At 43.6% G+C, this 26936-nt stretch overlaps 1 protein-coding gene across 1 annotated transcript in view; it reads right to left on the bottom strand.

The window, feature by feature from the left end:
- The window catches only part of OPN5 (opsin 5), a 455021-nt gene that overhangs the window by 347614 nt on the left and 80471 nt on the right, over positions 1-26936 (bottom strand). Inside the window, exon 2 of the mRNA XM_086925160.1 lies at positions 7666-7813. Coding sequence (XP_086781286.1) covers positions 7666-7792 — 127 coding nt within the window. The 5' untranslated portion in view covers positions 7793-7813. The remainder of the gene's footprint in view (positions 1-7665; positions 7814-26936) is intronic.

Genomic DNA, 26936 nt, shown 5'->3' with positions numbered 1-26936 from the left:
TAGGCATTGTAGCCATTAGAGACAACAACTAGACGAAATGGAGAACGTTGCCTTAACTGGGCATAGTGACTCAGAACACAGAACCCAAGACAGCTTGCCGCCTTCCTCGAGACGAACGGATCCCTCGACCACTTGCAGTCCGGCTTCCGAGCCAACCACAGCCCCGAGACCGCCCTCATCGCAGCCACTGACGACATCCGAGCCCTGCTCAACAACGGGGAAACAGCGGCCCTCATCCTCCTGGACCTCTACGCAGCGTTCGATATGGTCTGCCACCGCACCCTAATCCAGCGCCTCAGCAACATCAGAATCCAAGGGAAGGCACTGGAGTGGATCATCTCGTTCCTCGCCGGAAGAACCCAGAGAGTCCGCCTCCCCCCGTTTAGATCCGAGGCCACCGAAGTCATCTGCGGAGTACCACAAGGATCATCACTCAGCCCCACCCTCTTCAACGTCTCCATGAGCCCCCTCACAGCCATCGCACGCCAACACAACCTCAACATCATCTCCTACGCCGACGACACCCAGCTGATCCTCTCCCTCACCAACGACCCAGCCACCGCCAGAACCAACCTACACGAAGGGATGAAAGACGTAGCCGAGTTAATGATGAACAGCCACCTGAAACTGAACTCAGACAAGACGGAAGTCCTCATCCTTGGATCTTCACCCTCTGCCTGGGACGACTCCTGGTGGCCCCCTGCCCTGGGCAGCGCACCCAATTCAACGCACACGAACGCAACCTGGGCTTCATCCTGGCATCCTCCCTCTCGATGACCAGACAAGTCAACGCCATCTCATCATCATGCTTCAACATCCTACACATGCTCCGAAAGATCGTCCGATGGATCCCCACCGAAACCAGGAAGACGGTCACCCAGGCACTCGTCACCAGCCGACTGGACTACGGAAACACCCTCTACACCGGAACCACTGCCAAACTGCAGAAAAAACTCCAACGCATCCAGAACGCCTCCGCTCGACCCATCCTGGACATCCCCCGACACAGCCACATCTCCGGACACCTGAGAGACCTGCACTGGCTCCCCGTCAGCAAGAGAATCACGTTCCAACTCCTCACCCACGCACACAAGGCCCTCCACGACCTGGGCCCCAGGTACCTCAACAACCGCCTGACCTTCTACACTCCCACCCGCCAGCTACAATCGACCAGCCACACCCTCACCGCCGTCCCACGCATTTGAAGAGCCACCATGGGAGGAAGATCCTTCTCCTACCTGGCAGCCAAGACTTGGAACTCCCTCCCCATCCACCTCTGTCTTACCCAAGACCACTTCTCCTTCAGGAAGCAACTCAAGACCTGGCTGTTCGAGCAGTAGCGGACCCCCCTCCCCCAAGCGCCTTGAGGCCCTCCGGGTGAGTAGCGCGCTATACAAATTTCCTGATTGATTGATTGATTGATGTGAAACCTTTTTTCAAGTGACGGCGGACTGAATAATCCATACTAATATTATAAAGAGAGAGCCCAAACCTTTGAGGCGGGTAATCTCAGAAACCACAGCACCAACCACAACACCCAATACAGCATTGGAAAGGACAGTTGCAGCAGATGGACATAGGCTATACAACTGGCCGCCAGATACATTAGAAGGGTAAAAGAAACTTAGGGCCAAAGTAGTCCCTTGTGGGCGTGGGCGTTCTGCTCGGGGCGTTCTGCTGGGGGCGTGTTCATACAGCGATAAACTAAAGCCTTCAAAGTACTTGATTGTGGGCTTGTGCTGGGGGCGTGGCCATACAGCAATGGGCACGGCATTCGCTACGTATTACAATGGCAATCCGAAAATAAAACCCTTCACAGTACATCCTTGTAGGCGTGTGCGTGGTGCTGGGGAGTCGCCATACAGCAATGGTCGGAAAAAATGGTTTGTGGAAATCCGGTAAAACAAGCGTTCACAGGGCTCCGTTGTGGGCATGTGGGGGCGTGGCCTTATAGCAATGTGCGTGGTATTCAACAGGCAATCGGAAAAAATGGGGCGTGGAAATTCTGGAAAACAAGCGTTCACAGGACTCTGTTGTGTGCGGGTGCCTAGGGCTGGGTGCGACTGCAGACAGCGATGGACGCGACTCAAACCAAGTTGGATTCCACCCCTTGCGCCAAGCCTTCTGGGGGCGACTACCATTACAATAACACTGGGTTGTGCTTTTGGCAATTTGTGGTGCGTTCGCCGACAACACAGCGGGCAATCATGTCGGCTGGAGCAGCCACACACCAGAACATATTGCTGCACTGCTCACGCGGGGGCTGAGGAGAGTGACGTACCAGCGGCGACAACAAAAAATACACAGACTGTTATTTCACACACGCGCAGCGTCGCGTGCACGCGCAGCATCGCGTGCACGCGACCACGCACAAAAACTCTCAAGGGGCTGCGGACAGTCAGCGTACCAGCGAGGATACTAAAAAATCTACAGACTGCTCTTTCACACACATGCAGCGTCGCCTCAACGCTGTCACGCACTGAACTCTCACCATAAACAACTTAACACCAGGCCTACAACGTCAACCACCACACTGTCAGGAACTGTCACACCAACGGACTCAATAGCACCCACATGCAGCAAACGTTTCCGCTGCTGAGGCACATATCACAAGGCCGAAGCTTCACACAGGCTGCAGAAGTGTACGCCCATGTTGCACAGCAATGGAGAACTAACTTTAGCCTATATGCACAAGTAAACTGAACAGGTAAAAGACGATGTGCAATGTCATTCTTAAAGCAGCCATCTAACTAATCTTACCTTTTCGGAAACTTACCTAATGATGCATACCTTACAATTTACATTTCTAGTGTCGTGTTTATATCTAGGACCCTAATTCGATATTCCCGATTCATGCCCTTATGAGGTTATAATCAATAATATCCTGATAAAGGCATAAGAATCAGATCCATATTCAGTAATAGCCCATGCAGTCCAAAGCACAGCACGGCTACTCCCATCGACTCCTAGAAAGCACAACGCGTTCTTTAAACAGACCAAACCAAGCCTCCAGCAGCCCGGGAAATCCCCCCCTGCTTTTGTTTTGATTTGAACAAGAACTCCAGGTATGAATATACTAACAGTTGCCTTAAGCAAACACACGCAAGCAAACAGTGGTTTGGAGCAGAGCGGCCATCTACTTGCCCGAGAGCCCAGCTGATGCGAGAGCCCACGGAAGCCGCCCCTCCCGTTTGACGCACTGAGAGAGATGCTGTCTTTTTCTCCAGCCGAGAAAATCCAGCTCCGGTGTATCCACCCTACTCTTGCGGGTGGCTGGGATATCGAGTCCTGAGGAAAGAGATACCAGCCCTCCCACATTCTATTACCAAGGTACGGAGCTGACTAAAACCTTAAGAGAATTCTTGATGCAGATTCTTGGCAAAACAATTTTAACCAACTTAACTTAAACTGCTACTTACTCATCCCTTCCCAAGTATTAGGCTTAGGTCAGGTACACCGGGGTAGGCTTAGTTAGAAGCACCAGTTGAGTACGTTAGTCAATGTATTTATGTATCTATATATTGTATCCATTTAAAGTATCATATGGCTAAGAAACCATATCAATGCTTTTACAGTATTATTTCATAATACTACTTTTACTGTACGCACTTTACTTTATGATAAGTATTACAATTGTGGCAATTTGCATGAGAAAGAAGACTGCTCAATAAATAACACCTTTTTATTGAAAACGCCCGTCTCTCTATTTCTCTGCACTCTGGTGAAACTAAGTATGCACGGTTGACTGAGTGAAATAGCTGCCTATTGTTTTCACACGACTCTAGGGATACACTCTTATTCTGAGGGAGCAAAGTTGTCATGTTTATGCGGTTGTCAGAAACTGAATCCCTTCTTGTCTGAGTCAGGGAAGTTCACCCTCCCTATTCATTCAAGAAAGTTTCTAGTGACCTCTGAGCTAGCTGGCGCAAACCTAAATTAAGTTTAGCATAGTCAGTAGAGACCTAGATGACCTCAGTCCTACGTCTACACTGCTGTTTATGTTATTCCAATGCGCATAGCCTATTGGGAAAATAGGAACTACACTACACTAGACTCACTGTAAATAACAGGCTATCAGGACATTCTATTTCATACACGGACAACGTTGGGACGGGCTGCTAGTATCAGATACAGATACAATGGGCAAGTACATTAGTGCTCTTTAGAAACACAGCAGGTGAAGATAGTTAAATCCTGAATATAAGGATGCATGGACAATTTGTCAAATAGGTCGTAGTTCAGTAGTTCCTTAGTCAAGTTTCATACACTGCACTATAACTACTCTAACACACACCTGCACACCCACTTCGACTGAATGAGAGGACTCTAATCATCATGCTCATTGAGCTGTCCATAAAGACCCAGAAAAACAATGGTTAAGTTAATCCCCACTGACTTGATTTAGGTGGAGGTCCACTTGACACATCCTGTAGAAACAACCGCAGAAGAAAAGATTTACTACCCTGTGGAGCTCCACCAGAGAGTAAACAAATATACTCAGGCTAAGGCATAGTTGAATGACTTTCACTTCCCCACACAGATACTTTACATTTGTAAAACCCTTAACTCTGCACACACGAACCACCGAAATGTTAAATATTTGCAGAACACTGTGCTGTGTGAAAACAAAACTGTGGAACTATAATATATATCAATTTATAGTACCTTTGGTTACACTTAAGTATTTGATCAAACCTAAACAAAATCTGCTTTTGGTTCTGGTCTCCACAATAGTATGTAGTCACAATGTAAATGATGGCAAATACTCTGATGTCAATATATGAAAAGTTGGGATGACAGGAGTTCCGGTCCAGCACGTCCTTCCTTACTGGAAATATCACTAAAGTCCCTTTATTGACCTTTCTTGGTCCTATCACCAGAATATCCCTAAACACCCTTATTGACATATACTGGCCTTGTCACCTGAATTGGGTTCACTGGACTATCATCATGAAACTGACACTCATTTGTGGATAAAAACTGTGACATAACATGATTATTTTGAATCCTTGTTGGTTTTCTTAGTATTCTATTTACAGTCTGACGACTAATTGAAATATAGTGCTAAATATAAATTTTGAATACATGACATGTTTCACAAGTAATACTGGGGAAATGTTGCAAGGCACGCTGAGCTCTTTTAAAAGCCACAAACATTTACTAATGTAATATAAACCACCGTGAACATTTATGATATTTCATGTTTTAGAAATCCAAGATCTGTGGGTTTGTCTAAGCACATTATATATGGCATGTGACATGTTTAATAAAATATTCATTCAATCCACTGCAACAAAACATAAAGCAATTGATATTTTGATGGCACTAAGTAGGGACATCAATGTGGGCAAGCATAAGTGTGTTTTAGTGTTGCTCTACCGGGTACTTGAGTCTCTCATTTTCAAGGGTGGTGCATAGAAAATAAATGGCTTCAGAATTTGCAACCAAGCTCGGAATTTATGAACTTTCCAACCAAAAATAATAGGAAGGTGAGATAAAGCCTTTATTAACTCTCAGAGATTGCTGGAAGCAGACATTATTCTACAGGGGGAAAACCTCATCTATAAATGCAAGTTGCTAATAATTTATTTTCAGTCACACAGATAAACAAATATTGTTCAATTTATAAGCTAAACATAACATATTATTGTTGGTAAAAACCGAGAGGTATATGTTTAGGTATGGATGGTAAGGTGGGTCAATAAATGAAATTCTGTTTGGCCTCATCATATGAGCTATTGCCATTAAAAGAACAACAATATTTCAGGGTGTAGGCTTGATCACATAAAGTCAGTCTGGGAAGTGTAGTTTAAATAATGGTATATGACACAGATTATTGGTATAATTACTGTCTTAAATAGCTGAAGAACTGGAGTAGTGGTGTGGTGCTACCTTTGCCAATAGTAACTGATTAGTTTTCACTGATCGGTAAGGCAATATGCTGCAGTTGGCCGGAAACACAGCGCAAAACATGGCAGCATAACACAATCATACAGATAAAGTACACAAGAAAATAGAACAGTGCAATACACCACATAATAAAACAACCACAATGTAACACAATACATCCAGAACACAATGACAAAGTGCATAACAGCAACACAACAACATGAAAGAGGAATACAACACAAAGCAACATGAAAGTGCAGAAATAGCACAACACGCCACCAATACAATGCAATAAAATGCAATTCCATCACATTAAAATAACATCACAACATAATAACTAAACAGTACAAGCACACAATACAATACAAAAATACAACAAAAGTATAAACATAACTTAACTAACATATAAATCCAACAAAACTCAACACGAGCAAACAAATGAAAGCAAAGCAGCCATATCAACACAATAAGACACAAGAACACACCATCAAATAAAAAATTAAACAACAAAACAATAAGTCACAAAACAGAGAGTTGATTGGTAGTGGAGAGTTTGCACTGTGTAAGACAACAGTGAGCTGAGCGCAAGAGTTGATCAAATAGAGTAGATTAGGGAGACAGAGAATGAAAGATGTAGAGTGGTGCAAAATTTAGAGTAATCAGTGGCACGAGAGGAGAGTTTTTCTTGCTGGGACAGAAGATACAATTGAGCAAGAGGAGAGTCAACAGTGGTGTCATGGAGCGCGTGTTTAGTTTGATAGGTGACAACTGCCCTGCTGATGAATGAATTATTGTATGTTAATTGACTTAGTTTTATAGTGGAGTTAACTGTCACTAAACACACAGTAATGTCCATATTAATAGACAGCTGTGCACAATTATGGCATATTTTCCTAACAGGAGTAGAACAAACAGTGAACTGAGGTATCTCTTAGTGCACTAGGTTTGGTTGCAGAAGTTCCTCCTCTAGATTGTAGATCGGAATATTTAAAGGAACAGCAAATTTCCACTTTTGAACAAGATGTATAACTATAACAACAGGAGGGAGAAGCACTGCTATACTAGTGTGTGACTAAAATGTCCTCTGAAGGACAAGGATAGGGACTAATATCCTAGAAAGAGTCCAAACACAGTGTTACATAGAATTTCAATCATTGAATACAAATATTAGGAGACACATGTAATCTGGATGTTCATTTTTTATATCACTTTAAAACAAAGACATGGACACAGCCAATGTGTTTTGTCCCAAAACATTGTGACTTCTTCGGGGTTGTTAAAAAACATATAGGACAAACAGCCCTGAAGAAGTCTCAATGTTTGGACTCTCTCTGGGATAATAGACCCTATTATTGTTCTGCAGAGAACATTTGAGTCAAACACTTATATAAAAACATGTTTCTGCCTCTTGTTGTGATAGTTGAAATTACTGGGACATTCAGGATGGTTGGTCCTGGGAGTGAGCACCTGAATTGTTTGGAACCATACAGAGTGTGGTGATATTAAATCATAACCATGCTGCAGGTGTTCCTATTAAGTGTAAACATTTATAACAATGACAAGGAAAATATTTGTAAATGAATACGGTACACTTTAGGAGAAACAGAACTGAGAGCTGATTTATGGAATGCGAGTTAGTAATTATTATTATTTCCTGAGAAATCTGAGTGCTTTAGTACTTCAATATAAGCAGATAGTTCTGAATCATATATAAAATAAATTTTTCATATACTGATAATATGCCAACATGACATATCATATCAATACAAACCTTACCAATTATTGTCAAATAAATACCAGCTACAATATCAGCCTCCTTGCTGAGCTTGGATTCAAAGGGGTCTGAACGAAGATAGTGAGGAATATATCCATTTTGAAGCAAAAGACTGTTGTTTGATGCCATTCTTCTTAAGCAGATTAAAACCTGGAAAATAAGCAGAATTTTTAGCACACCTGAAATGCCTACTAAAATAATAACAACTGTGATAACAGCATTAGATTTAAAATTAATGATATTAAAAACAATATCGTCAGAAATTGGGTTATTAGTTCATGGGTAAAATCCTTCTCAAGCAACAACCACAATTCTTGTCAGAGTGAACAACAAAAGACAATAAATAAACCTATGCTGGAGCTTCTGGTACTCGGCACAGAAGCAGTTAGAGTTAACTTAGAGGAACTTCATAAAGTATTTATGGTGAACAGTCATAATATCGAAAAAAAAATATCAACTGGACAGAATATCGAGTTTTTTATATAGAACTAGCAGCCCGTCCCAACGTTGTCCGGGTATGAAATAGAATGTGCTGAAAGCCTGTTATTTACAGTGAGTCTAGAAATTTAAATTGTCACGTATGGATCATTAGGTTAGTTTCCGAAAAGGTAAGATTAGTTAGATGGGTGCTTTAAGAATGACCTCGCACGTCGTATTTTACCTATTCAGTTAACTTGTGCATATAGGCCAAAGTTAGTTCTCCATTGCTGTGCAACATGGGCGTACGCTTCTGCAGCCAGTTTGAGGCTTCTCGGCATTGTGATATGTGCCTCAGCAGCGGAAACGTTTGCAGCCTGTGGGTGCTGTTTAGTCCGTTGGTGTGACAGTTCCTGACAGCGTGGTGGTTGACTTTGTAGGCCTGGTGTTAAGTTATTTATGGTGATAGTTCAGTGCGTGACAGCGTGGAGGTGACGCTGCATGTGTGTGAAAGAGCAGTCTGTAGATTATTTGGTATCCCCCCTGGTACGCTGACTGTCCGCAGCCCCTTGAGAGTTTTAGTTCGTGGTTGCGTGCACGCGATGCTGCGCGTGTGTAAAATAACAGTCTGTGTATTTTTTGTTGTCGCCGCTAGTACGGTCACTCTCCTCAGCCCCTGCGTGAGCAGTGTAGCAATATGTTCTGGTGTGTGGCTGCTCCAGCTGACGTGTTTGCCCGCTGTGTTGTCAGTTCGACGACCCACATTGGCGTCAACGACGAACACACCGCAAATTGCCAAAAGCACCACCCAGTAATATTGTAACGGCAGTCGCCCCAGAAGGCTTGGTGCAAGGGGTGGAATCCAACTTGGTTTGAGTCGTGCCCATAACTGTCTGCAGACGCGCTCAGCCCTACGCACATGCCCACAACGGAGTCCTGTGCACTCTTGTTTTCCAGGATTTCCGCGCCCTATTTTTTCAGATTGCCCGTTGAATAACGCGCACATTGCTGTATGGCCATGCCCCCACATGCCCACAACGGAGCCCTGTGAAAGCTTGTTTTACCGGATTTCCGCGCACCATTTTTTCCGAATGCTGCTTGAATGCCCAGACCATTGCTGTATGGCGACGCCCCAAGCACAATGCACACGCCCACAAGGAAGTACTGTGAAGGGTTTTATTTTCGGAATGCCGTTGTGATACGTAGCGAATGCCGCTCCCATTGCTGTATGGCCACGCCCCAGCACAAGCCCACAATCAAGTACTTTGAAGGCTTTAGTTTATCGCTGTATGCACACGCCCTGAGCAGAACGCCACGAGCAGAACGCCCACGCGCACAAGGGACTACTTTGGCCCTAAGTTTCTTTTACCCTTCTAATGCATATGGTGACCAGCTGTATAGCCTATGTACATCTGCTGCAACTGTCCTTTCCAATGCTGTATTGGGTGTTGTGATTGGTGCTGTGGTTCCTGAGATTACCCGCCTCAAAGGTTTGGGCTCTCTTTTTATAATATTAGTATGGATGAGTACATATGGTACAATATACTAAGGACTTACAAATCACTTAAATGTACCCATAAGGTGTAGGCCAATTTTAACTTGTTTTAGGCAGAGGGCAGAAACACTTTAGCACCTGTTAGCAGTAGCAAAGTGCACAGAATACTAATGCTAGCTGAAATTAATTTCAGAAAAAAGAGTGATGATGGCAAAATGTTTGTGTTGAGGTCAAACCAAGGATGTCAGGTATAAGATGTGTTCCCCCTGCTGAAAGTTGGGAGAACTCCTCACTCTCATGGGATTTCTCGTCACTAAGGTGGCAGAACCTGGGTAGACCATCAGTACTGGCATGATCTGTTTCAGGGCAATATTTCTCCATAAACTTCATTCCATGTAGGGAGATGGATAACCTCAACTGTTTGGAATTTCTCACCCTTCTTCTACATGAGCCATCCGAGTGCCCTGTGGTCTGCCTGAGCCCAGAAGTGAGTCCCAAACAGCTTATTGTTTCAGCTTATTCAGTGCCAAGACCTCAGCAAAAGTTTCTCTCTCTCAGTAGTACTCCACATTTGTTCTCTATAGGCAATAATCTCCTGCCAATGAAGGCTACAGGTTGGTCTAGGCCCTCTTCATTCAGCTGTGAGAACCCAGCCCTTACACAATGCTCTTAAGTCTCTTTCTGTACAATAAACTCCTTGGAAAATGCAGGGCCCTTGAATACTGATGCAGTAAATGTGGCCTTCTTCATGTATCAAAGGCTTTCTGACAGAGCTCTGTCCAGATCACCTCCTTGAGCTGCTTTTTCAAAGGAAGCTCAGTCAAGAGGCAACAATAATGCCATAGCCCTTGACAAACTTGCTATAATATCCAACAAGGCCCAGAAAAGCCCTCACCACAGTCTGTGATCTGGAGGTTCCCAAGCCAGGATGGTCTCAGTCTTAGAGGAGCTGAACCATGCCGCTCCCATTTAGTGACCCAGATAGATTATTGATCCCTACCCTATCTGGCATTTACTGGCCTTGATAGTCAGGCTTACCTGATGTAGAGCCCGAAGCACCTCCTGGTGGTGGAACAAGTGACCCTCCCAGCTGGAACTAAAGACAGCAATGGCATACACTGAAAGCTTCCAACCCAGAGAGGACCCTGTTACCCAGCCTCTAGACGGTGGTGGGGAATTCTTTAACCCAAAGCGCATAACTCTGAATTGGCAGTGGCCCTCTGAGGTGCAGGATGCTGACCTCTCTCTCAAACACTCGGTTAAGGCAATCTGCCAGTACTCGGATGTTAAATCAAAATTACTTATGAACTTGGCAGCTCCCCACCAATGCACTCATAAGCCGAGGGATAGGGTAAGCATCAGTTTCTGTAACTGAATTGAGCCCCCAGTAGAACACACAGAACATGAGTTATGGGATGGCACCGGGTGAGGAGGCTTTGGGTACCAGCACCACTGGGATTGACCAAGGGCTATTAGAGTGCCCAAGCATGCCAAACTCCGGAATCTTGGACACTTCTACCCTGATACTGTCTCTTACTGTGTCAGACAGACAGTACATCTTATTCATCACAAGCAAGCTATTGCCAGTGTCAATATAATGAGTAGACAGATGGGAGAGCTCAGGAGTCAGTGAGAATAAAGAAAATAACAAGTTCATCTGCTGCTCTGGGGTCCAAGTAGGGCAGAGGTTGATACTTCTGCTAACCCATCCTGCTCCTCAGAAGCAGCCCGGTCCATTCAGGTAATAGCGGTGGGGCCCTGTGGGGGTGAGGGGGATTTTGATGGACAATGAGGAGGGGAAATTAAATAAATAAATAATTTTTCCTCTGCTTCGTCCCTCAAAATCCCCCTTCACCTGGCCCCAGTGCTGTAAAGGTATGTTTCTTTTATGGAAAAATGCTCCCACAAAGATTGTAAGTATTTTATGTCTTGTGAATAACTGCAGAGTATTGAAGTTATCCCACTGTATGGTAAAGCCTAAGTTTGAAAGGCCTGCAATGAGGAAGAAGTGCAAAGTAGCAAATGCCCAGATTACTTACTGAGAACTTTATTTGACTGAGTCTTACACCTCCTTGTCAAAGACCAAGGTTCCTTCCTTGCTCATGAGAAGTCTGTTTTCAACTGTTTAGGGAAATCAGGCTTGCTTTAACAATGTAAGGTTTGCTGTCTGTAGGCCAATCTTGATTAGTTCCTGTGCTGATGTGAATCACATTAAGTTCTAAGAAGCCTCCACATTTTTTGATCTTCTGCATGTTTAAGTAGTTGGGCAAGTCAGAGAAGCAAAGGGCACTGTGAGAATCCTGCCCATGTGGACTGGTGGGTGCAGATGTCACCTGAATTATATGGCACCAGTGCAATGTGTACATGGGCATCCCGCCTGTTTGACATGCTGGAAAATGGCAATATCCAGTTAGTATCATTATTAATGTGGCACTTTGAGCTGTCACATGGCAGCCTGGCACTTTACTTACTTTGATGCAACACAAATGTAATTACTTCACACGCAGGTTCCTCAGGAAAGTCTATCTGTACACAGGAAATGGTTATTGAGATTGCCTGTGGTTCCAATTGACAAATGAGTGGATGAAGATTTTCCAGGTCAATTATCAACATGACCATAGACTTTTAGGCTAGTAAACCATTTTACAGGCTATTTTGCCACTCATATAAACATTACTTAACCTTGTTTTAGGTTTGATATAAGGGGAGTGTTATGAGAGGCAGACATAACTCCAAGTTGAACACAGCTTTATATGTGAAGTAGTCAGTAGTAAAAGGGAGGAGATAAGCCATGTCCTAACCGATCCGGAGGTCACAGTTAAACTGCCCTCAAACCCTCCATACCCTGCACTCCACATTCAATCATGGAACATGAGCACGGCTCATGAGCAGGCAGCAATAGGGATATAACACACCCCTCCCAACCACAGCATGTATACAAACATTTTCTACAAAAAACACAAAGAAAAATAAAAGGAGAAAAATAACAACAACAAATGCAAAGCTAAACAAATATCCACATACAGAGTGGGCATGAACTTCTAATCCATAATAAAATCATCAGACTTCTTCAGACATTTACATGTGCACCTGGCATGCTGACTCGAATCATCAGTCACAAGCTGGTCACTTGACCCTTGCCTACATTGCTCTCCTTCTCTCTGTTCAGCCCTGGAAAGCCAATGCAACTAGCACTGCTGGTTCCTGCACCTTAATTACTCATGCCACATTCCACGATTGACCATCATACGCTGTCCTTTCCCCTCAAAGCTGAAAAAGGAAAAACACCTGTGCCTCTATGTGGAGAATTCCGATAAGACACAGGCATTGCTCAGACAGCATCAGCAACATTCATTCCAACAACCACAGCGCACCTGATGCATTCCAACACCAACCTGTTTATCCTTTCCATTTGATCATTGCTTTAGGAGTGATATATAGGCTGCATCTTTGTGTGTGATGCCGGCACCCTATAAAAATTGTACACCATTGTCCTAGACAATCTCAGAGGGAATCCCATCCCACACATCTGTAACAAAAGTGACAACCACTTTAGTACTTATATCACACATAACTTTTATCATAGCCACTTTGACAAATGATCTACCCACACAATAAGAAACCATTGCCTACTCAGTAAAATATGAAACAGCCCAAGAAATCAATGCTGATTTTATTCCAAACCTTCTCAGGACAGTCCAATTCACTAATTGGTCGTGTGAAACACCTCAAACTCTTATCATTCGGAGAACACATGGAACACCTCACACCACCATCGTCCACATCTCTATCCTTTCCAGCCAACCAATCAGTTTGCCTGAGCCTTTTCTTATCAAGGGTCATACCCAAATAACGCCCATGAGTGAGAAGCAACAACTTTCTTCTTCCTGCAAAAGGAGGAACCAACTTGTCTGACCTGAACAATAACCCATACTCCACTGATATTTCCGTCTAGATCATGTTATAAGATCCCACCGAAATATTGTTCTCCCTAGACCAACCATCCATCATGTATTTCACAATCGTCCCCAAAACCTTAGCAAGATCCAGTGCTCTCCTCCACTTCTGTTCACTTACACACTTGTCTTCCCTCCAATTCACACTGGCCATCAAACAGTCCTCATCCCGTTGATCCTTCAAACTCACATCAATCTCGTCCTGGGGGCATAGAAGCCTATAAAGACAATCTGCCTTCTTCTTTTTGCCCCATCATAAATTCGACATTAACATTACACTTCAGGAGCTTCACACCTAATGTGACCAACCATGCAGTAGCTTCCATTGAATCAACATTAGTACCACTGATGATGGGCACTAGTGGTTTATGATCGGTTCGCAACAAGAAATGAATTCCCCACTCATAAACCTTAAATTGTTTGACCGCCCAGGTGCAAGTGAGCAATTACCACTCTAATACAGAATAAAGTATTTATCTAGGCTTCAAAGTCTGTGAGGCAAACACAACTACATGCTCAAACTCACCTCCACCTTGGAACAGAAAAGCCCCATAACCAATAAAGGCATCTACGGTGATCACTAATGGCTTTCCCAGTGGTGTATTAGACAGTTCTTTTTTTTACCTGCTAAAACACAACAACGTGTAGAGGTTCAACCTTAGTGGCCAAGTTCAGAATAAATGCTGCATAATATTCACACTTTTCCAGGAAGGCCTACATTTGCTCTCTGTGACCCAGTGTATCCACTTCTTCAATGACTTTAATCAACCCTGGAGGCAGGCCAATGTCCTTCCCTGAAATAACATAACCAAGGTACTCCACCTCTTCCACAACAAATTCACACTTGTCCTCCCTTAATTTCAGACCCTTCTCACCCAATGCACCCAGCACTGCATTCAATCTCACTAAATGCTCATTGTGGTCTTTCCTATTGACCAAATGTCATCCTGGAAAACAAAGGCACACTACACATCTCTTAAAACTTCTCCCATGACACGCTGTAAAAGTGCTGCAGCAGATGCCAGGCCAAAAGGCATTCTGCAAAATTGAAAAGCTCCACAGTGAGTAACAAAGGCCATAAGGTGTCTTGAACCCAAAGGAAGCACACATTTGTGGTCAGCCAACCTTATATCAAGTTTGGAGAACAATTTTGCTCCTGCTAATGTGGCGATCAATTTCACATAAGGATACCCATTCATCCAGATGTCAATGTTAGGCTTCTGAGGTCAATGCACATCCTCAGCTCACCATTTCTTTTCTTATCCATCACAATAGGTGAGAGCCATAGCAATGAATCAACTGGTTCCATTACACCATCCTGACAAAACTGAGTGAGCAGCTCTTCCAACCTCGGCATACAACCTTCTTTGAGTTTAATTCCATGCTCAAAGCCATTAAGTTATCTAATTTTGCTTTCAGAAACCCCATAATGTGATTTTGAGAAGGTCTCCAAATAAGCTCACACTGCTCACTCACACACCAAACTTGTTTATCACAAGCCAAGAAAGAATGCCAGGACTTTTACATGAGACTTGCACTTTGCCTTGCACCTCTCTCCTTTTAAAATCAATGGCTGTGACAAAGAAACCCTCCAAGTCAAATTTCTCACTATTATAATCTTAAGGAGAAATATCTGGAGACACTAAGCTAATGTTAACAAACTTAGCACTGAATGTGCTTGTAGTAATGATGGTGATGTTGGATCCCGAGTCAGTTAGTAAAGGTACACGTGCATCCCCAATGGCAAATGCCTCAATCGGATCCCAGGACCTGGGAACATCATTTGCATGGATCCTGATAAACAAAGTCAAATTGTTCATGGTGTCTGCCTTCCAGCATTAGGGTTATCAGACCCCACATTCACAGTGTTTTTTTTTTAATTATTCATCTGGCACACTCTAGTGAAGTGTCCAGAAACTCCACACTTGGTGCAGTCCTTCCCCAGAGCTGGAAGGTGCTTTGAAGAGGCAATATGAACCCTAGATCTGCAGCGATAAGAGAGATTTTCACTTTTCTTCTTTCTGCTTAAGGTGATTTACTATGGAAGGTCCCGTTTTATTTGACCATCAGAATACTCTCCTCAGTATTCCTGTTCAATTCTTTGGCAGACAACTTGGAATCTTGAAAACTGTTGAAAATGTCCACAGTCTCCTCAGGGGATAGGTTTTTACAAGATAGTAGCCTTTCTTTGATCTTTTTGTTGAAACGCCTGGTGACCTGCTGATCACTAATAAGTTGGTTAGTAAAAATACCAAATTTGCACTTGGCTGAAAAAACACACAAATAAGCCACATACCTGTCTGCAGATTCCGGGGCATGCTGTTCTCTTGAAAAAAGCTTCTGCCTCCTACCAATTAAATTAGGGGGCTCTCCAATTTCTTGACTGCTTTAACATATTCATCCAGTTGAATGAACTAAGTGCAAAGCATTCATGACTTTCCAGACCCAATGAATGTTCCAACAACCATTTTTTACTTTAAGCCATCAATAGCTCACAGAAAACCAATCCATTGAAGGTCCTGAACCACTCTTTCCAGGCAATAGTCACCAGGTGACTGTAAAAATAGAGGAGGTGGATTTCTTGCCTGAATGTTGATGATGTTGCTATAAAACAGAGTGCCAAATATGAGCTTTAAAATGTATATGTATATAGTATAAGAATGCCAGCCCTCTGCAGCAGTACAGAACAGGCAAAACAATGTATGACACAGTCAGTCACCAGTTTTAAAACTTAAAGAATTGAGCTACATATCCACCATGAAATATCAGCTTGCACTGTCAGAGATAAGCTGCCTAAAATTGCTAATAGCGATAAATGCCAGGACAAGCAACAATTTATTTTACAAAATCTGAACAGATTGTTCCTTACAATGGGAATAGGTCAGGCAATAGAAAAGTTTGCCACCATTACCCATGTTCCCCTGCATATTGGCATCACCAAGAGCCCTCTCCAGAGTGATGACGGCTTCAGAAGAAACCCGATAGGCAACAAGCAAAACGTACGGGAGTGCAGGTGTGGTATGCTCAGTGCCGATATGTGACTCCTTGCTTCTGACTTTGCTTGTGTCGTAAGTTCTATAATTTCACAAACCCTCAATAAAGAATAGCTGGAAGCCATGTTGTGCTGTGCCTTGCTCATTGCCAGTTTCATGAGAGGCAGAAGAGGACACGACTACAAGTTGAATACAGCTTTATTTGTGAAGTAATCAGCGATAAAAGGGAGTGAGACAAGCCACGTCCTAACCTCTCCAGATGCTCTGCTCAAATCGTCCTCAATCCCTCGATCCCCCTGCACCGTACATACAATCATGGAACGTGAGCGCAGCTCACGAGCAGGCAGCAGACAGCAATATTGATTCAACTGGGAGCTTCATACAATTCTGTTTGAAGCATTTATCTGTACCAGCAGAGCCAACATACATGGGACTATTACATGAGCCAGTGGAGATAGTACAGGCTCTCAAAAGGTGAACTGTAGTCTGTTGACCATGTTTTGCTTTGCTGATACTATTTGGTCAACATCTAGGTGCAACTGTTAGTCTTGCTGAATACTGAAATTGTTTGTATTTGCTGTTCAGTTGCCCTTCCTCTTTTGATTTTTTCCCAAATTAGAGCATACCTCCTTCACCGTCCCCTTTACTGGATTACCTGTGTCCTACTGCTTACATTCAAGGGTAATTTTTTTTTCTATCAGCACTCTATGGGAATCATTGTGTTTCCTTATTCGGTCTCTCATACTGCTTCCCCACTCAAATCCCCACACTCTATGTAATGCTCTTCCACCTCGAGCTTATATGTTGCCTCATTGCCTTTTAGGGACTTTTTATTTCATTTTTGAATCGCCCCCTGGCAGCACCATTGATCCCCCATCAACAATTTGTGTATGCAATATTGAAATGGTAAATTAAATGCAAAAAATATTATGCTGCATCATGATGCATACATATGCCTCTGTGGTGACACATGTACATAAGTCATCATCACTTTTTTGTTTTTGTTTACACAGTTACACGTTGCCACAAAACCCTTTTTGCTTTTCTTTTTCTTTAATCAACAAAAACCATTGACAGAATAAAAGTTCATGCAATTCCAATTGAAATAAATATTGACTTTGCCAATCCTTGGTAGGTCTGGTGTTAAACAAGACTTTTTGGGCCTCATTTATGAGGCCGTGCGTCACTTTTACGCCGCCGGTGCGTCACTTTTTGTGATGCACCAGCAGCGTAAAAAATGTTCCCTGTTGACCATATTTACAAAGTGACGCATCTAGGTAGATGCGTCACTTTGTAAACCCCAGCGCTACGTTATACCTACGCCAGGTATAATGTATGCAGGGGGGCGTTCTGACGCAAGAAAGGGTCATAGAAGTGACGCAGTGAAATCTATAAGATTTCACTGCGCCACTTCTAGGACACAAATACGTTAATTTCTGACACCTGCCTCGCAGCAGGCATAAGACTGACGCAGGCCCTTTCACATGGGGCTTGCCCCATGTGAACAGACACACTGCTGGAGTTGCTTCACTTTTGTGACACACTCCAGCAACGCGTCACTTTTGCGCCATACAATTACATCATAACACTGACGTATCTGTAACTCCTTGCGCCATGATGCGTCATACTGTAAATATGACGCATTATTGGTGTCGCAAGGAGGGCGCAGTGAAACGTGATGCATTGCTGTTTTCACGCAGCGATGCATCACTTTTCATAAATGAGGCCCTTGGATTTTATTTCAATTAAATATATAATATACTTTTAGTGGCTTTCAGCAACACCTACTCATCCATTTTGATGTCCTTCTCAGATTCTGCCACCTACTGCAGCATAAGGCAGAGGTTCGCCCGCCTCAGCTATTTCCTAGCTTCACTGTGAATGATGGCCTTCAACACATGCACAATGTATACTTTCTCACAAAAAATTCGCTTCAGTGCTGGGAACTACTGTATGCAATATGCAGGTTTTAATGGAAAAAAATATTTAACACAGAAAACCACTGTCAAAGAGAAAGGGTTTTCAGTCAATGCCTGGCATGTTACCGTTGCTAGGGATTCTTATTATTTGGTTTCTCAGTGCCACTGTCAAAGGATAAAAATAAAGATAATTTTTTCAATCGCTGAATATACCTTTGATCAAATCTTTTATGTTTTATTGACACCGTACACCTAAATGCCCGCTTAAACAATCCATGTACTCGTGAGGGCCCTTCTAGTGACATTGATTGGTTTCTTGAACTTACAGTATTCGGAAAAGAAGAGGAAAAGAAAATGTGATACATTATTAAGTCTCATTCTTGTGTCTTCTAGCAAACCCTGATGGGACTAAGAAATAGAATGACGTTTATTTTCCCAAATAGCTTTCACATAATGTCTTGAAATAAAGACCTGTCAATACATGTTCCTAAGGTAGAAAATAGCAAAGACATTGAATAATACGAAACAGAACAAATAACACGATTTATTTCATAGCAGTAAAATCGTGGCTTACTTGCTTGCTTGCTAGGACAGCTTCATTTCGCTGAAAACTTGCTTTAATTGGGTCAATTTTGGCACTATAGAATTGATTATTTCTGAGCCCTTAAAGTCACACTAAGGAATTAAAATGTACGTTTGTAATCTCCAATAATATTGTTGTATAATAGTCAGATTGACAGAATGTTTAAAAAAATATATAATTTCAGTAATAAATATTTCTTTACTCAACCACCCCTGTATTTTTTCGTTTTCTGTTTTCACTTGAGCAAGTGGTCTAAGCCCTCTGCTGAAACTAAAGTTAAGGACTTTAAAAGACATATTGAGCAGATCTTCTTGCCACTGTAAGTGGGCCAGCAGGTAGGTATTGGAACTGTTAACTGCAGACATCAGGCATGATCTGAGCCTGGCACTACTGCAATTGTGTATTAAGGAGGGAGGGAAGGAATGACAAAGCGCGGTAAATAACACCAGTGGTAATTAATGCTGGTGTAGAAACAATTCAGCATATCTTCACGCATTTAACATGTAAATAAATGCAATTAGTGGCAAATGGACAACATGAAAACCTTAGGAGGGAGGGGTATGGCCCCGGTAAGACAAACCATTTACCTGATTCTTTAATACTCATATATAACCAGGCTGTCCTGTTTTCAGTGTTGATTTCTGTGGTGTTTACTTAGTATTTCCCATACGTATTGAAATCCCTTCTTATCAGTGTGTATTCATCTGCATAACCCCCAAAACAGCCTAAAACTGTTTTTCTAATGTTTAAAAAAATAATTTGTGCAGCGATTATTATAAAACACATATTTAGTGTAAAGGCTAAGCAATGTAGGGTATGTAGTGTCTTCCCATTGGTAGTGTGTCCAATGTACTTTTGTTAAACTGTTCTACGCATAGTAAATCTGTGTATTGCACTCTCACTCGCACTCGCATCTCATTGCCTCTCATACTCTCTCTGACAGAGCTCTGTCTGGTGGGTTGCAGGACTATTAATGGATTAAAAAAGTAAGAGTGCAATATTCTAATGTTTTAATAAACCCATTTCTGGACATAGTATGTGGGCATTCACCTACTCCTTACGCAGGGGCCTTCCTCATTTGAGGAATTGTCTGTAGAAAGAGTAGCCAAAGCACTGACGAAAGGGAGACAAGACGGAGCACCAGGCCCGAATGGCCTGCCGCAGAGGCTATTCAAATCCGACGCCCCTTTCTGGTCCAAGGTGCTATTAAATCTCTTTAACTATACCCTGAGCCACCAAATCATTCCGGACTCCTGGAGGGGTGCTATTATCCACCCCATCTTTAAAGCCGGAGCACGAGGCAACCCGAGCAACTACAGATTAATTGCCTTGTTGGACATAGAGGCAAAGCACTTTGCAGGTCTCATTTTGGAGGATCTCAGACAATGGGCAAAGGATAAAAATCTGATTCCTTTAAATCAGACAGGGTTCGTTGCCAAATCAGGAACAATGACAAACTTATTGGCAATCTCCACCATCATTGACAAAGCCCATACAAATTCCAGGATGCTTTTTTGTTGCTTTGTCGATTTCAAGGCAGCATTTGACAGGGTGCCTAGGGCTGTTCTGTGGCAAAAACTGAAACAGTGGGGAATCCCAGATAATATCCTGAATCCCATAATCTTGCTGTATACCAACACATGGGTTCGAGTGAAGTTAGGGTCTGGCGCGCACCTCTCCCGGAAAATCTGGACCTTTCGTGGTGTCAAACAGGGATGCGTGCTGGCTCCCCTTCTCTTCAATCTATTTATTGCGGACCTATCAAGCTCCCTAGAGAAAGTTATTAGCCATCCACCAAAAGTAGGAGGCACGGCATTATGCAATCTCTTATATGCCAACGACTTGGCACTGTTCAGTCTCACTAGAGTGGGGCTACAGAGACTCCTGGACGCCTTAACGCAATATACGGTTAACAACCAGTTAGAAATTAATATGAAAAAAACTATGGTTGTTCCGTTTGGCAAAAAATGCTATAGCGGTGGAGGCTGGTCAGTAAACAAAGAAACCATCTCTATCGGCAAATCATACAAATACTTGGGGGTCCATTTGGACTCCAGGGGCAGTTTCACCAAACAGAGCACTGTGATTGCAGCCAAGGCTACAGCGCTAATGATATCCTTGGCTAAGCTCTCGAGGAGACTCTCAGGCCCCACGGTTTTGCCCCTATTGGAAGTGCTCAGAGCAAAGATCGGGCCCACACTTTCGTATGGCATAGAGATCTTTAAGGGAAAAATGAATAATTCCTTAAATAAACTGACAACTAAGCTCTATAAGAAATTGCTTCATTTGCCGAGTTCCTCCTCGCCAGCACAGGTCAGATTAGAGCTGGGCTTAACTAACTATGAATCCTCTAATGCTGGCTCATATCTTAACCTGATCCACAAACTAAGACAGGCAGAAGCTGGTACTCTGGAACTCTTGGTCTGGAACGAAATCAGTATGAGCAATCCGGGGGGAACATTCGGCCGCCTCCTAAATGACTATATACAACAAATGTCTGCTGCGGATCTGTGGGCCCTTAATCCAAGCCAGACTGCCTTCAAAAATACAATCAAAAAAGCTACAAGATGGAAATCCCTGAACATGGACAAAGCTCTCCTTGCGAAACGCAGTCATGCTTGGGCAGTAATTAACTGCTATAAACGACTATCCCCGGCAATCTACCTTTCAACAACATTCCCCTATCATCTAAAGCGATGTTTGATCGCCCTAAGACTGGGAGACTGGCGCTTCCTTCAAAACCTCCCTGTTTGGCGGCAAAAAAGGGCTGAGCAAACGTGCAGAGGGTGCGGATCAGCAAACGAAACTTTTTTGCACGTGCTTTGTATATGCCCTTGTTTTATCCTCCAACGCAGACGCCTACTTAGGCCGGAATGGAACAGACTGGGAGTTCGGACTTGTAGACACGCAATTATTGCTGCTCTGTCCATAGAGAACACTGTTTTAAACATAAAATTGGCCAAATTTGTTCAGCATGCTTATAGTCTTTTAGAAAAATTGGACCATTGTGCAGAATAATATGTAGTTAATTTCATCTGCTTTTTCTGGGAGTGCTAATCACTAAACTGAAACGTTGCTGTAAGCACTGTTAAGCAGGTCCCATTTTATCTTGTTCTTATTAATCTCTTTTAAGTTATAAGACTGTATTAATGCGCTGGAAGAATCTTTTAAAGATATGTTTTTTATATATCTAAATAAAGTATATTAATATCTGGTTAATAATACTCCTTACTGAATATTATGACATTGTAGGAGTGTCCAGCCGAGCAAATAGCATAGTATCTTGTGGAACCTTTACATTTTTTTAATCACACCAGGTTCATTTTCTGCACTCTTTGCCTGACTAACTTAAGATGATGCTGCTGTTGTGTGGACGTTTGTAGCTGCTAACTGTCCGTGTGGTACATTTCTCACCTGACCTTTTAACAGACATGACATTGTATTTTGGAACTTTCACATTTTGCTGTTAACACTGTAACTATGGGGGGCAGTGGTAATGGCTGCCTGAACTCGTCGCTCTGCACACAGGAGAGCGGCTTAGACTACCTTCGGGAGGCAAACCGACACTCTCCTAGAAAAGAATACCGGGCCTCGAATCACCACGTCTTGTAGATCACACTGATGCCTAATTTTCGAGCCTCAGGTGCCAGGAGATGCTGAAATTGGCACCGATAGAGGAGGACTGCAGAGTCTGCCACAGAGCCTCAAGATGGCGCAGACTCCCGATAATAATTAAGCCATCATTCGCACGTTGCGACCCTTCTGTAAGGCTGTCCGGTCTTACTTCCTCAACGCAATTCCTGAGTTTTAAGGTGGGAGCCTCATAGATGCGGAAAATTAATAGCGCAAGACTCATCTCGATCTCCCGACGACGAGCTGCCTGACCCAGTAATGGCGGTGGAAATGGTGTAAGCGGCGCTGCGATCACTGCTGCCAAACTGAATGCTGGGGTGAGTCCTCTAAGTGTGACTTTGCTGGTTGCATGTATTGCGAGAATCGCTCCTTTCCCCTCACCAGCACCCAAGAGCTACGATTATGCCTCATTAAGCCCCTGCTCTGCAACGAGCTGCCTGACTCACTAATGGCAGTGGGGAAGACGAGGGAGGCAATGCGATCAATGCCGACATCGGGAGCGCAATCCTCTAGACCTACTTGGTGATTCCAGAGCACCATTGTTAGGCAGCTACCTTAGAATTTAGAAGAGGGAAAAAAACGAAAGAGAGCAAACTGAGCGCTGGAGGTGAATCCTCTATAGGCGACCTTGCAGCAGCGATATGCCTCGTTAGGACCCTGCTCTGTGCTGTGATTCACGCTACACCTCCAAAATGGTGGCAATTTTGATGGCGCGCTAACTCCCTAGTCCTGCTTGGCGACTCCAAGACATCCTTGTGCTACCTTGCCTAAGCGCCTTATTCCGCTGCAGCTACCTACTAGCGCCTTCTAAATCTGACCTGTGATGACCAACACACTGTGTACTCAAGGTGGGTGACCCGTGTTTGCACACTATCAACATGCTGCATGGTTAAAATGGCGGCACGCTGATCCTCCACCAACTCGGCGGCCCCAAGTCACTCTCGCAACACCGTGCCTCACCGCATGCGAGCAACAGACAGTTCCACAAGTGGGGTGCCAGTGAACTCAAGTCTACTGTCAGCTTACAATCTCATCACTAGTTCACTCGCAACACAATCCTCACGGGCGGCGTCTACCTACCTACCAGCCCCAGCGTGCTCCCTCACTCCTCTATCTCCAGTGGCGCTGCTGCTGTTCTCCCTTGCAAAAACAACAGCTGATGGACAGAATGCAGAACAATGTCATACATTCACACCAGTACCGAGATATGGGCCTAAATCCATCGTTTTTTTGCACTTCACACCACCCCAGTTCAGACATGGCCATATGCAAATCAGCCTTGACCCTGTGCCTCATGGGAACAGTCCAGCCCGAACTGCCAAGCCATGTCTTCCCTGGACCGGAATCAAGCATCCTAGGACCGCTTTCTGGCTATCAGCCTTCATCAGCCAGGATAGCTTGACTCCAGTGGTGTGGACAGCACGGGACTCACGTTTGAGCATACCCGTCCCACTCGGGCTGACAAATGCAAAAACAACAGTTCTCCCTTGCAGCACAGCAAACTCCACGGCCTCACGCCTTGTGACCTAGTGCACAAAAGTCAACCACAAACCAGCAAAAAAATGCAAGAGTGGGTAAGAGAGAGGTTACACACAAGATCCTTCGGAGTCAAGTTTGAACTTACCAGATTTCTCCCTCATAAACCTCAACTCTGCTGAAGATGGCGGACAGGGATAGCAGGACCAACAATAAGAAAGTAAGACCTGAGCCAACAATGTCGGAATTATCAATCAAAGCCAAATCAGACCTGAATAGCACGATGAACCTGATCTTAAAAAATCTGGTGGAAGTCCATGATTTAGCAGAATCGACAAAAAACAATACTGATACCATGCAATTGGAACTTACAGCAATCCGGGCGGATATGAGTACTATGAACAAGAGCAATTGTGAGGCGGAACAACATATAAGTGACGTAGAAGACAGGACCTCCCAATCCTCCAAAATCATAAAGCATCTTCAGAATGCCACAAATGATCTCAAGAGACAAAATGCTGAATTAGAGGATCGTAATAGTAGAGGAATTGTACGTATCTTTGGCGTTCCGGAAGAATCAGAAAAAGATGCAGGTTCTTGCAGGCCTTCCTTGAAGCTTGGATACCGACGGTCACAGGGATCAAAATCCAACACGGCCTGGAACTGGACAGGGCGCATAGAATACCAACTTTCAATGTCCAAGGGAAGAAAGGCCCTTGTCCCTTGATCTGTAAGCAACTCCGATATCAACACGCTGAGGCAATCTTGCATTTCGCCAGGAAAAACCATCTTGTCACCTGGGAAGGTCACCGCATAATCTTCACTCAAGACTACTCCAAAGAGACTGTTGAGACGAGGAAAGGATTCCTGTATGTAAGAGATAAGCTGAAGGCGAAAGATATCCAATTCTCCTTTGTCTGCCCATCGAAGTTTAAGATCATTGAACATGGCAGAACACAAATCTTTTTAAATCCTCAAGATCTTGCACGTCATCTAGAAGACTCTCCTCCACAGGGCATGGATTTGGCCAACAGCTCATCCAACAAGCGGAAAACCAATACCCACGACCTTGCTATCCCCTAAACTGCAGAGCATTCGTGCTCCTCTGGTATCTCTTTATTATTATTCTCTTCTTACCAAAGTGCTCAACATGTTATTCCTTATTACAAGAAGTTGCCTCAAAGTCAAGTTGGCTACATGCCGTAATGCTGGCTACATGCCTTAAAGTTGGCTATATGCCATAACTGGACCCTACATGGGGCAGATCGCTGGCATAATCGGGGCTCTGTAGTTCTAAATCGTTAACATCGTTCAATACGTTTAAATGCATTCGAAGACCATTTATGTGGCTACTATGTTTCATATGCTTAAAAGCCACTTATGCTCCAGCATAAGTTACCACATGTATAAGGTAGTGTAGGTCCCTACATGCGTTTCTCCATATGAGACACTGCCCTATCAAGTCTACCTGTGTTGCCTTTAAACAGTACTGCCGTCGCAGCTCCTGACTTCGACTTTTCTGGGGAAAAGGGGGTGGGTTGGGAGGGTTGGGCGGGATGGGGGGAGCAAGGGAACAGAGTAAAGGGAGGGAGGGGGGATCGGGGTTTGGGGGTAAATGTAATTTTGGTTATTTCCTTTTTGTTCTTATCTCTTTTTTTGTTATTTGCTGTCCAAAATACAAAAGTAGTTCACACATGCCATTTCCAACTCGCAGACTCAAAACCAGACACCACATTACCCCCATCATGAGGAAGACCCCACATTTAGTTGGACTCATTCCGTGCTGCAGATACCACTGCTGTGATATAAGTTGGAATCTCCGCTTCCACAGCCGCACTTATCACAGAGCCAATCACTTCTCTAGCGACCATTAACTTTTAGATGGATCAGACTAAATCCCTGGCAGAAAACCTTAATATTGTTTCTCTAAACGTCAAAGGCATTAGTCACCCTGTAAAACGTAGAGAGGTCTTTGATTATTTAGCAAAGTCCAAGGGTGATGTCATCCAACTTCAGGAGACAAATTCTTCAGAAGAAGATATTGGATTTATAAAACATCACTGGATCTCGCATACCCTATGCTCCCCGGCCGTCCATTTGAAGAGAGGGGTGATCAACCTAATTTCAAAAAAATCAAACATTTCCATCACCTCACACGCTCAAGACAAAGATGGAAGATTATTAGTTACACACCTAATGAGAGATGAGGACCCCATTCATGTGGTAAACATATATGGGCTTAATGCTGACGACCCTGACTTTTGGGAATCTGTCTCAACCTCCATTGAGGATATTCCTCAAGATGAACTTATGATAACAGGCGGGGACTTCAATATCACTTTAGACCCCTTCTAGATCGCCAGTCCAAATGCACATACCAATCTTCCCGCTCTCATGAGATGCCCAAACATATCTGCTCCAAATTTAACTTAAGAGATTCCTGGCGCCTACAACACCCTGATAGGAGGGATTATACATTTTACTCTGCACCACATAACTCTTACTCTAGAATTGACTACATTCTAATCACTAGCTCTTTCACACATCTTATAGAAGAAACTGACATAGCACCCAAACTAGTTTCTGAGCATTCCTGCATCTGCACTAAACTTGCAGGTCCTACCCCCAAAGCGCTGGCGCTTTAATGAAGACATACTTTCAGACCCTGAGAACAAACAGCGAATAGAGAACGCTATTCGAGAATACATTGAACTAAACGATCTCCCAGATACGAACACCTCTGTTGTTTGGGATGCACTCAAAGCCACTATTAGGGGTGACATTATAGGTATTAGAGAACA

This window comes from Lissotriton vulgaris, chromosome 6, assembly GCF_964263255.1.
Source record: "Lissotriton vulgaris chromosome 6, aLisVul1.2, whole genome shotgun sequence".
NCBI classification, from domain to species: Eukaryota; Metazoa; Chordata; class Amphibia; order Caudata; family Salamandridae; genus Lissotriton; species Lissotriton vulgaris.
This window is presented reverse-complemented; position numbering and strand designations above follow the sequence as displayed.